Here is a 13,402-nt window from a genome sequence, read left to right as displayed (position 1 = left end):
GAAACTATCTGCATATGCTTGACAGTGAAAAGAGACGTTCGCCAGTTAATTGAAACCAAATTGTATTTTTCCTCGTGTAGGCTTCTGGTCATTGTCTTTTGGAAGGACTTCCAGACAGTCGGGGTGAATGAAGGGTGAACGAAGCTCCTGGTTCTAAAAAAAAAAAAAACTACTAGACTGACAGTTTGCGCGCGACCAATATGCTGCTTTGACAGCTGATGTGGAGAAGTCAGAACACCTTGATTTTTCAGTCTGTGCATTTATGATACATAGAATTGTGGTATTCAATCTCTAATGAATTACAGAAGCTTTTTCTCGAAGTCAACCTCAAAAAATAATAAATAGAAAATCCCAGTTAAGCCATATAGGTCGTTTCCAAAGTCAGTATCGACTTATCATTAAAAACTTTTTTATTATATAACCAGTAATAAATCGAATAGAAGAACCTGAAAACCTAAGAACCAAGAATCTTTAGTACCAGAAGGCAAAAACTTGTAGTGAATGGATGGGAGACTTCGTTGTTGTTTTTCAGTTTCCATAACTCTATATCACTGAAGTTTAACAGTAGTATATTAACAGGACATAAAATATGACCCTTGAGATGCAAACAGTTTTTATTTGTCCAGAGTTTATGCAACCAAGCTCCCTCAGTCAAAGGCGGTGTGTTTTTTAACTAACGTCTGCACCAGAAAGCTGAGTTGAGCTTGTTTACATTCAAAAATAAATCAGATTAGGAGAAACAAAGTGAAACGTTAATCACAAGCACAGGTGACCGAGTCTACAGCAAAACGGCTGTTTGCCCACAGCTCATCAGAAATCAGATTTATATTCAGCGCTTTACTGTTTATACGATATTTAAACTACGAGGTGGGCCAAATCATAGATGGACAACAGGGGCAGGATCGCATGTGATCCAGCATGACCTGCAGCAGTTCTGCTCTGAAGAGATGAGATATTCCAGTTCAAATCATAATGCCATGTTTCAAGAAGTAGGCTTATGAAGAGACTTAAAAAGAAATTTAAAAGCATGCTGATGTAGCAGAAACGCTGCAGGTTTCAGAGGGTAGGTCATACTCTGCAGAACCAGTAGGACATGAAACTAACCACACGAGGGCAATGTTGATACAGTAAATGTATGAAGTTGAAGGCTGGCAGGATTATCAGTCCTTCACTTTCATCACATTCACACAGATGAAATGCGTTACTCCCATAATATTTGTCTGTCAGATGCTCCTTTTGCTGCACTGCTGCTAAACTGAACTTTTTAGCATGTATTGAATATACTGTCTAATCTATGCCTATACAGCAACTATTATCTTGTGGTATGTCATGCTGAGTGCTCTACTGTGTGTTCTGCTTGTATAGAGTCGGAGACGGCGCTGGCTGAGGTGGCTCTGAACATACTTTGTCTGCTGATGAAGGAGCAGTGGAGCTGGCTGTGCACCGAAAACGTTCAGAGGACCATCAGGCTGCTGTTTGGGACCCTTATTAACAGGTGACAAGCTTCATTTAACAAGCAACAACAAAGTACTATAAGAAAACTTTATTTCAGTAACATTTGTCTCACAACAGAAAGAAAATTTTACAGTCACAATGTCACAAATCTGCCCATTCAGGGTTCAGTGTCTTGCTCAAGCACCCTTCAGCGTGAGGTTATCAAACCAATAACCCCCGTTGGTTGCCATACAAATTGAACCATGGAGACCCCAGTGTCCCATCTGAAAAACTGAAGACCAGTTGCGTTATCCCCAACCCGCCCAGTTATTCAGTGAGATGCAAATGCAGGAATACTCTTGCCAGCATCACTGTTGAAACTCTTGTTATCTTGTTGTATTGTAGGAGGGGGACTGTTTATAGTGGGCGTCTGCCAGGACTTTTGTTCCCCCTTTTTTTTTTCTTACCATGACTATGTGGTTGATCAAGGAATAGCTGTTTGCTATCAATGTTCAGCACCAGCAAAACATCTGTTGATCATTTACTGGGGAAAAAAGGTAGTCACATAAAATGGAAATCATATAAAGGACTTGCGAGAATTTGTCCAACTCATCTCAGTATAATCCATTCATCCAGACTTTTCCAGGGCCGGATGGCACTGGTAACAGGTTAAATGGTATAGTTGAGGCATTCTACAGTAGCTTTTTTTTTTCTTCCCCCAAGAGACCCACATAGGGCTTTGTTTTGGGTATTTTTGGATGCAAATCTTCATACACAAAGACCCCATCCTACAATAAGTCCTTTTATTGGTCTGACCTAAACTATCATTAGAAATATCAGTATTCTAATTATTAATTGCAATGATAATTGTCAGTGTAACATTAAAGGGACGACAAAAAAAAATACTCTGATGTAAGGAGAGATGTCCATCTGTTTTACTTACTGCATTCGTGCAGTTAATATCCTCTGAGAGCTTTCTAGTGCGCCCACAGAGCTCGGCTGTTGGCGCCTATGAGCTGCTCAGTGAAACTAAAGTTAGTGAAGATGTTTCCATGTACACCTGGGTGACAAGGCCGTGTTTTTACAAGGTTTTCAGCAGCGAAGAAGCCAGCGTCGGAAACGTCGACCTATTAGGGGACTCGGCGGTGCCCTAATGCTTCGACGTTTCCACCGCCGCTCATAAAGACACATGTTTCCTAGAGGAGATTCCACAGGGATGGCTGTTTATGAGCTGGAGAAGGGACTCTGGCTTTTGCACACACGTTTATTTAAGAGGAGTTGATATTTTAGACAAGAGTTCACTTGGAGCCCCTGCAAGTGGAGTCCATGTTTTAAAAAATCTGGGCTATCAGTTGCAGAGGTGCGTACCCATTAAGCGCTTAACAGAACCATAAACCGTAAATAAATCTTTGCTTTCTAACTCTAATTGCTGTCACGTTTTGAGTACTGATCTTTTCACTATATGTCAACGTGCATACATGCATGCCTGAGCTGTTTGGCCCTGAGGTGAATGCCTGACATCGACTCCCAAAACATTTGTCGCATATAGGTATAGCTCCCTTTGCCAGTAAACTGAACATGCAGACAACGTTCTCAGGTTCTTGTGTTTGCGCTATGCTGTGACCTCAAGTTCCCCGGGGTGTCGGTACCAGAATATCGCCGCATTCATATTGATACTGGTTCCTCTATTTTAAGAAGTTCCACCAGCCAAGTATGAAAGCCCTTGTGCTTTTGTTTGGCCTCGTCTATATTGGGCAGCAGTCTGTCAGCGTGGCAGTGACAGCTCTCGGTGTGGCAGCCATCTCCTCTCGTCATCCAGTTTTGTCCGTCCAGAGGAACTCAGATGTACCTACTTTGAGATGCCTTTGATGGAAATACTACACGTGAAAAGGGTAGTTCTGTTCATCCACCATTTCAGCAGCTACAAACAAAAGAAATATTGTATAAAACCAAATAATATCGAGGCATACTGACAGAAAAGGCTTAGTCTGGATTTAAGGGTTACCTAAATCTGAAATGCAAATATAAATGTAAGCAATAACTTACATAAAAATTATACTTACGTATAAGAAGAAAAGGGAAGAAAATGTGGTTGAAGATCAAGGGATGTGAAGGATAGTTTTAATCCATAGGGCACGTCAACATCTTGTAAAGTGTCTGCATTTGACCTTCATCACCAGAGATTATGGTGCGTATGGAGGGCTTTCACAGGTTGAGTCATGCTCTGATCTTTGTGCAGGTCTTAACTAACGTCAGGGCAGAGGTAAATGAATAATAACTCGTGCCAGAGTCATAAAAACAGCGCTGTGCACAGTTCTGAATCAGTGGTATTGATCGGTAGGTATTGATGATGTCATTGCTGTCTGTATTTGTGTAGAGAGTGCAAAGCTGACGCCGGATCTGCAGAGCTGGCTGGAGGCACGTTTGTTAATTCAAAATCTAAACACGGCACTAAAAGCTGGTGACTTGCAATCGGAGTGGCCAGGTCAGATGTTGATGCAAGGTCTGAAAAGGGCCTAAGAGAGAGGCAAAATTAAGGGGTTTTAGTGGCCATCTCCACCTGAACCTTAAAGCTCCACCACACAACATTTTTTGTTGTTTGTGGTGGATAATTGTTTCACCACTTCAATCAAAGCTGTATTTTTTTAACTTTTACTCATAGTTTCCAGAAGATTAATCCTATGACTGAGCAAGTTTTAGGGATTAATCCAAATAAGCCACATACGGCGTTGGGAGTGTTATCTTTTTGAAACCTGAAGAAGTAATTTACTAGAAAGAGCATGCTAACACTGGGTCAGGCCTCACGTTGCTCTTAAGCAGCCTCAGTTCTTGGCGTCATGGATTCCACAAGATGTGGGAAACATTCCCTTGAGATTCTGTTTCATATTGATATGACTGCATCACATTACTTCAGCTGTACACCACATTCATGCCACCAATCGATGAATGTGGAGGCCATGTCCACAACATTGCTCTACCTCTAGCCAGGACTGTTGACACAACTCATGTTGAGTCCACAGATCAATGCCGTTATGCTAGATTGTGATCCTACGGTATGTTTTTTTAGAAGATTGCAAGATTCATTGGCCCAGTCTTCAGACTGTCCAGTTTTGGACCCTCATACAGTTCAGCCTCTGCTCTCTGTCTGGGTGCGGAACCAAACATGTGTCCTCCCTTCTGAGAGCCCTTCTGCTCCGACTTGCAACAAGTTTTTATTCGAGGTACTGTGGCCTTTCTGTCGGCTCTGTCCCTTGTGTCCACACTCCTCAAACCTCAACACGGATCATCAATAATGCAGCATCTTCTGCTCGCAGGATCTTTTTGTTTTGTTTTGTTTTCCGCCACTCTGAGTAAACTCAAGAGACTGTTGTGGTGAAAAATAAATCCAAGAAAAGCCGCCTGTCTGGCACCAGCGATGATTGCTCAGTCACATTCACTAAAAATCACTGAGTTCACATTTTTCCCCGTTCTCATGATTGATGTGAACATTAACTGAAGCTCCTGACCTGTATCTGGAGAAAGTTAAGCGCTGCAGTGCAGACACATGATCGACCGGTTTCATAATTGCACGAATAAGAAAGTGTTCCCTGTAAAAATGCGTGATGAAAAAAATGTAAAAATGAGTGTTGTTCTCAGGAGGACCTTGTTTTTCCCCTAGCTTTTCATCTAGTGCGATCGTCAAGCCAAATTTAATTTATTTCCAGTTACATTTCCAGTAATGACTCCATAAAGTACCCGTAAAACAAACGACTGTCCTGTCAGCAAATGTGCTGCAAATTGTCACAGAGCAGGTGGCAGGACTGTAAACTGTAACCAGCATAAAATCGCAGTTAAGGGACATTAAGACCTCACATGTTATATTCTCACAGTGTATAAAGTGTCAGTTTTCTTGAATAGGAATAACCAGTCATCTGCTGGCGTATTAGCTACAACAGTGTAGCATAGGCATGTTTTGTCATTGTTGGTCAGTTAATCTTATTGATAAACTGGTCCATCTATTTTGCGTAGACGTCTCACTACAAGACTACTTGGAGCGACAGGATGTATCAGTGCCATGGAGATTTTTATGTATTCTGACAGCTGTTTAGTGGCAAATAGAAGCAGCAGAAACCGAATCCGGGCCAGTCTACAGCCGCGTCTATGGCTGCGTGCACGTCTATCAGAATTTAGTTTTGAATTGCATGCACTTTGCATGAGAAAGTGTATGTCTGTGTGTGTGTGTGTGTGTGGTGATGCCAGTATCCAACAGGCCAAATCTGTACGTGTGTGTGTGAGAGCGAGAGGGAGAGGGAGACAGGTCTGGCCGGCCAAGGCTTCTCTCCTCTCCTATAAATGGGGTCCAAGGCAAGGTTCTGGTTTGGGAGATGTCTGATTTTTATGGACTGGAAAGTGGGACAGTTTAAGATGAATATAGTCTCTTTCTGTTAGACAGCAGTCTGGACGGAAAATCCAGCCGGTGCCAGGTTGTTGTCAGTGTCTAGATGTACTGTAGATGTAGCAAAGTGCAGCCACCTTATGTCAGCATCAGACATTCGCAGGGACTCTCAGTGTTTGGTTAAAAGTGTGTAAACTTAATGGTTCATACATTTGCCAAGTCAGACTCTTGTTGGTGATAATCTTAGGGCTAATTAATTTAATTACCAACGTTTTGTTAGCCTTTAAAATGTGTAAATTCAACTCTATAAAAGCATGAATGGGAGTGCTAAGGAGGGTTAGCTCTACACTACAGTGAAATAAGCCCCTTGAGACTCACTGGAAAACAAGGGCTGCTATTGTACGATGCAGAAACTATGCAGGTTCGGGGCAATGATGAAACACTATAATGGGGGAATCAAGAGGTTAAGATTTTCTCTACAAGGAGTGTTGTTGTTGGTATGTAACATAACGTAAGTTTGGAAAATTCCCCATGTGGGTCCGGAGGACGCATCACATCGGCTGATGGACTGACATGTTTCTACTTCACCTATTGGAGAATGGGCAGGTGCTTTTTCTCGGTGCACTTTGACTCAGATGCTGGTGCTCTGCAGCCGTGTTTGTGTTTGTCGATATCTCTGGCTCACCACACATTTTCTCTCACCTAGCTCCACGTGTCATCTCTGCTCTGCCAGTCAGTGACATGATTCTTTATTTTTACACCCTAATACTCCTTATTAATACTTTTCAAACGTACCACAACTCCCCGCTGACAGCTTGCTGTTGGAGGTGAAGATGAAGGATTTAAGCCCTGTCAACAGTTGTCACAGTGAACGCTCTTACTCAGTCTTTTTCTTTCGCTCGCTCTCGCCCTGCTTCTGTAACATTGTTAATTAATACCCAGGGATCACAATCCGCCATCCAAGTGGCTTGGGTTTCACCAGTAGTGAACAACAAGTTGTTTGGCTTTAGTGAAAGTGGTTTCTTGTGTCACCGCTGCACTATTTAGCACAGACTATTTACTGAGCCCACAATGTGTCATTTTGAGAAAATATGTTACGGCTGTAAGCGTACAGACCGTGCCATCTAAAAGTTTTAACGCCTCATAATATAACTTTAAAATAACTAGACGTTGTTTTCCTGCAAGCCCTACAAAAGCTAAGTCTAATCTCGCTGCGTCTTAGCAGGGAAATATGAGCAAACTCCTTTATCTAGGGCCATAAAATGCAGCTGAAATATTAAGAAAGAACAGGTGATTTGACCGAACCTACAAGTCAATCTCGTTTTTGCCTGGATACTGTTTTTAAGATCAACAATTATTCAGGGCCCCTGAAGGCTTTCCTAAATTAAAAACAGACAACTGTCAGGTGTTACTTTACAAAAACTGATGACTTCATTTTTTTATTCGAGTATTTCACCATCTGTTATTTTCTTCATGAATTAAGCTGCATTAGAAACTTGCCTGTCTCATTGCATTTCATTGCATCTCATTTTTCAGTTGCACCGTCAGGGGTATGTCGTAGGTGTTATGCCAATCAAGTGAGATCAGATCACAGAGTATAGCAATATTTATTGAGGTTAGTAATAGAAAAAAAGCAGGTTCACCTTTGTAATTGGACCTCCCAGACCATTTAGTAGGTTATAATGATGCTTGGGATAGATTGAGAACGGCACGGCATGAATAGGATCACAGCGATACCCAAAGAGCTCCACTGAATGTCCAATTGGTTCCAAAGATACCTGCAGGCTGACACCAGAAATTGTATATTGCCAGAATTAGTGAGTGAAACACAGCCTGCGAAACGGAGCAACATCAGCTTATTAACTGGGAAAGGAATCTGTGCCACACAGTACCTTTCTTGTTTAACTTAAGCCACTGTTTGGCAATGTCGCGTTCAACATCTCGTTTTGCCGCGCCACAGTGGCCACAGAATAATCCGATGCTTTTTAAAGATGGGTGATTTATATCGTATCCTTATTTAGCTCAACATTTGAAACGCCACTAGCTTGACAGGTCAAGTTAGAGCTCAGTGCAGGTGTTATTTGTGAGCAGATCCATATGTAGTGAAGTTTACCCACTTTTATCGGGTCAGTTGGTAAATTGCTGTTGGCATGCCGCCGGTTCTGCCAGAAAGAGCAAAAGATTTCTTTCATATTAATGGGTTCTGACACTCTGGTTTAAAATTACTACATGTGTGAATTTGTATTACCAGATATTTAGTTTGAGATATTACCAGTATGACAAAATAGTCATGTGTCTGCAGACAAGGCTTTTCCTAGTTATGACTTTAGTAGGTATTATTGTTGGAACTGATCCTTTTGGACATAATGTTTTATTTGGCACGCCCGCCTCTCTTTACAAGTGTCACAGTTCATTTTTTATCATGTCTTAACAAAACAGAAAATGTCCTGCCTTGTTAGTGCACGAAGACCTAATGATTCTTTATGACAGCGATATGGGGAATCCATGGATTTAAGACTTTCTTTTCTAAACGATTGGCCCCATGACAGACATCCCTCCTCAACTCTTTGACATGGCAGGTTGTTTTCACAGTGAGGAGATGATATCAGTATAGCCCTCTTCTGTTTTTCTGTTCTGGTCATGCTCGTTGACATATGGGTCCTGGGGCCAGACGTAATATATAAACAGAAGACCCTGGTTGGGAGCTCCAAGCTTCTTCTGTCTGTGGGAATTCACTCCCAGACTGAGAGTGTTGGTGGTCAGATGAGTGGGCCATGCATGACAGATTTGGTATGGGTGGGAAGAAGAGGGAGGGAGTGTTGGACAGAAAAGATGCTTCTTACGTAACGGTGTGGGCTATCTATCAGCCCTGTAGAGTTGGAGGAGGTGTGACATCCCTGGACAGGATGTTCGTGAGATGAAACAAATTCAGACGTAGTGCTCACTGTGGGATCAGGCTGTCAGAGTGGTTTATATCTCACACTGTGTTTCAGTTGGAATTTTGCCCTGTGTCATGTCACTGTCACGTTTGCTTCAACAATGATTTGCTTGCAACGGGCCTTCGTGAACTATAAATATCCTCTTTTTTTTTTTTTTTTTACTGCTTAATAGTCGGCAGTTGCGTTTCTATTCCTACTGGCCTATGTAATCGTCTCAAGGGAACATTATAGGTCAAATACTTTGTCCTGTTCTTCTGAGGATTATGAAACACGCATTTCCCTCCAGCCCCAGTGTACCATCAGTTAAAACTTGCTAGCCTATCCATACGATCATTCATTATACAGCAACACAAAATCCTCCCTTGACAGGACGTGAAAGATAATATGTCTCATTATTGTCCACACTCTTGGTAAACCTCAACAGAGGACAAGTGGCGCGTGCTTAAACGCTGCAGTGATGTTTTCAGAATAAAGTTGGTAAGTGATTAACACGTGTCTTAAATAAGGACAGTAGCCTGATGAAGTCATGCTGTATCCCTTTGACCTCTCCACATCCCTGGTGTCCGTTTTCACCACAGCCCCTCACCTGAGCCCGGAGCCTGAGATGTGGCTCCACAGTCATGGTTCGTCTTCTGTCTCTAGAGACATACTTGTGCAATGACATCTTGTCTGTCAAAAACCGGCTCAAGGCTTATTTTAGTTCATGTGGGACCTCTGGATCCTTGTGTGTTTACCTTAAATGGTGACTAAAATAAATCCCTTCGCGGTCCAACACATGCATAGTTGTTGGCCAGCTCAGCTAAAGTTTTACTTGCATTTGGACTCTGTCCAATTAGACACTATTTATTTGTTGCCAAGTATTCAGAACGCATCTTTTATCTTCATTTCGTTTATCTAGATTTTGGCTGACTGTTGGTTTGATTATTGGATTAAAACTCTTGAGAAAGTGGCCTTTCCCATTAAGTGTGCATATCGTGGCTAAAACGTCAGTGCTAGTCATTGTATCTGTGACTTTGGCAATGCCTGCTGAATCTTAGATATCACTCCACTCACTCTACATTGCTTTGTATTGTGATTCAAACTCACTATTCATTTCCCATCACTAAAAATGGAGCCCATGATAAAGATACTGCTAATGCTATTTTTTTTTTTAAATCATGACAAATACAGCATTGTTTGGAGGGCTGGCCAATGCAAATGCAAATGCAAATGGGCAAACATTTGGTGAAATTTCACTAACTTTGCAAGCTAACTTAAGTAGACTCCACTTTCTTATTGGAAAGTAATTAGCCCTGCTTGCGAGCTTGCTTTATCAGTGTTTGACAAATTGGCTAAACAGATGAGAAGTTGACAGCTTGTCTCCTGGCAAGGCTACCCGCACATGTCGAGTCAACTGCCATGTGAAGCAATCATCCAGAGGCCCAAACTTAAGTTTCCACAAATAAGCCACTAAACTGGTTTATCCCCTGTGGAAAAGTGATCACAAACGCTACACTATTATTAACTACAAAGTCGTGAGCTGAATCCAAACTTCAGTTTATCTCTAAACTTGGTCATTTGTTGCGTTGCATTGGCATTAAGTCATAATCAATTTGACATTTAGCTGGAGATATAGGGGTTTAGAGTCATTAACAGAGGTCAGATGTATTGTTTTGATTGAAAAAAGGTATCTTATTTTAACAAACTTTAACAGGAACCATGGTATAACATGGTCAGAAAAGTTACTATAGCACAAACTACAGAGAAGCTTAACTCTGGCTGTGATGGAAAGGCCCATGCTGACCATCGTTTACTGCTGGAAGTGCCTAGAGTGGGCGCATGAGCTACACAACTGGACCATGGAGTAATAGCAGATGGTGCCAAGATCTGATGACTGCATCTTCTTCTACATCATGTTGACTGCATGGTAAGAAAGTAGCAGTAGGATGCCTTAGTGTATAAGTTGGTGAAAGCTGTTTGATTCTTTAGCCAATGTCTTTCTGGGAAACTGTGGGTCACTGCATCCTGTCAGTGTTACTTTGATCTGTACCAATCCTCCTAGGTGTTGTTGCTGGCCATGTACAACACAGCACGCTGTCAGTGGTCTGGTGGAGTCCATGCCTTGACAAGTTTGAGATGTTTTGCACAGTATTAGGCAGGTGGTTTTAATGTAGCTGATTGGTGTCTAATTACGTTGCGGTCTGTATTGTGTGCAGATGTAGTTCGTGGAGCTCTCTCTATAACTCTCAGACCTTCCTCCCCTTCTCTTTATTCCCTTTTCATCTTTATTTTTCTTCTTCCCTGTAAACATTCAATGGTTTTGAAATACTAGTACTAGACAAACAGGCAAGAACGAGGTAAAGTTAGCAGGCTGATAAGACGGATCGGATTTTGCAAACCCCTCTTGAATGTATCCACACTCATGTGTCAGTGTGCCATTAATATAGTTACACTACATGTGTTGTTAAATTGATTCCACATTAAGCCCACTGGCAGAGAGGAGAGAATTACTCGAGCACTCTCTTCTTCATTTTCCCCAGCTTGAAAAATATCCCTGTGATAGAGAGGAGCTGGAAAATGCTCTGGTGGTTTTCATGGTAGCAGTAATGCTGTACAGTCTAAGTCTCTAGCAGACCACAATCTCTCATATAGAATTACTTGGCATTTGTCAGCCCTAATTGGTTGAAAGCACTCTGCTCTCTGCAATGTGTGTATGTGTGTGTGTGTCTATATCTGTGTGTGGTTGCATGCGCCAAAGGGAAAAGTAATCTGTCTGGTGATTGCCATAAGACTGCAGTGGTGATGACAGCAGAGGCTAAGTTCGATGGATGTTATTGTGCCTTAGACAAGGGCCTTGACCCGTGTTTGTGTGTGTGTGTCTATGTGTTGATCTCTATCCAGCTTGACTGTCCTCTGCGGGAGGTGTGCCAGTTTCTTTTGCCTTTGTGAGACGTACATAGCTGTGAAAGTGAACCTCTGGGGCCCACGTGTGATTCAATTCTGTCTTAGGACTGTAACGTCACATGTCTATGTTTTGACCAGCCGTTTGGATCGAGGCGCCACAACAGCCCCAGTAAAACCACTGCTGGCACATATCACCCGGGGAAGCAAAGCTGACCTTAGACAGCGGGGCAGATGGCCGTAAGACCGCACCGTGGCCTGAGTGAAGGTGCTGATGTGATGAGCCCTGAGCCAGAGGGCTGGACTGTAGTCAACGCCTCACTGGGAGCAGACACATCACCTTCTGTGAAAACAGAAGTGTGCTGGTGTGTGTGACTGCTGGAATGTGTTAGGGTTAGGGTTACTATATAGGATATCGCATGACATCATCTATAAACTAATACTGAACACATTCGAGGCTATAAAAGAAATATTTAAGGTCCCCTTGGAGTTCTTTTTACATTTATTACGTATTCTGGACATCAGTCAGTCACACAAGTGAAAACATGGCTAAATGCATTAATTATGGATGGGTTGTTGCAATACTAAAACTAGCAGGGGTGTAATGTTGTTAAATGTTGGATCCATCTGAGTTTTTGGGACATATGGGAAACATGTTGTCTCAAAAGAGGATAATTTTGAAACGCAGTAAATGGTATCAGGCTGCAAATAGATCATGTCAATGATATCAAAATATAAAAAGATGCCGTGTTACACAGTCTCCACTTCTGTCCCTAGCCGCGACTGTTCTGAGTAAGAACTGGCTGTTAACAGTGGACAATTAACACTTCATCATACTGACCAACTTCTAACTTTATACCAGCTTCCCGGTCTGAACAGTACTGGCAGCACCAGGCACTTTATTTTGAGATTCTTATATATAAAAACAACAACAACGTAATCTTGTATAAATTTAAGATGTCTATCATTATGACATTGGAGATGTTTGCTATTATAGTTCAGAGAAAATCAGCAGTGTTGAGAGCACACGTGTGTCTTATATTTATTACTTCAGTGTGTTTATGGCGCTTCCAAATATCGATACCCACTGAAATATTTTCAGGGTTTATAAAGGTTGCACAGTACTTGGGATAGTATTCTAATCTAAAAAATGTCAGCATATGGTTGGATGCATTGCTCAGGTGTCCTGGGCTCCATTAGCATCAACGTTAGGGTCAGGGTCAGGGGTTAGGTAAATATTTGACTGCTAAATGTGAATGCATAATGCATGTCCGGTGTTTTTTCAGTCAGCATATTTGTATCGCGGTGATGAGGAAAACAGGAGTTGTAAGTGAAGGAACAGAAGCTGTCAATCATGTAATTGTCATGACAGCCTTTTTGCAACACCAACTAGCTATTCAGCACCAATCAATTTGAAAAATGGGGGGGACAAACAAGATATTTTTATTTGACTTCTGGGGCGCTGTCATGTCATACGTCTTTATATGCCCAAGATCTAACAAATGTGAAGCATTTCCCACCAGATGAACCAAGGACTTAGAATAACGCTACTACTACCACCAGCTGTAAATCAAGGGAGTAGTTCTCCCATGAGCAATATGGGGGCCCTCCCATAAAAATGCTACAGAGCAATGTGCTTCTAATGGTCAAAACACTCCTCAGGGCAACTTCAAGCTAAACTTGTTTAGCTCAAGATATCCAAGAAGATAGAGGCTCCACAGGCTCTGCTACTTCCACAGCTCCAGGTCTTATGAGATGCTCCAGTGTGTTCATG

At 42.0% G+C, this 13,402-nt stretch overlaps 1 protein-coding gene across 1 annotated transcript in view; it reads left to right on the top strand.

Annotated features, from left to right (window-relative positions):
* Window positions 1–13,402, top strand: part of snx19b (sorting nexin 19b) — a 38,179-nt gene that overhangs the window by 11,655 nt on the left and 13,122 nt on the right. The window contains exon 11 of the mRNA XM_047594383.1: window positions 1,366–1,495. Coding sequence (XP_047450339.1) covers window positions 1,366–1,495 — 130 coding nt within the window. The remainder of the gene's footprint in view (window positions 1–1,365; window positions 1,496–13,402) is intronic.

Source organism: Mugil cephalus, chromosome 9 (genome assembly GCF_022458985.1).
Source record: "Mugil cephalus isolate CIBA_MC_2020 chromosome 9, CIBA_Mcephalus_1.1, whole genome shotgun sequence".
Classification (NCBI taxonomy): Eukaryota; Metazoa; Chordata; class Actinopteri; order Mugiliformes; family Mugilidae; genus Mugil; species Mugil cephalus.
This window is presented reverse-complemented; position numbering and strand designations above follow the sequence as displayed.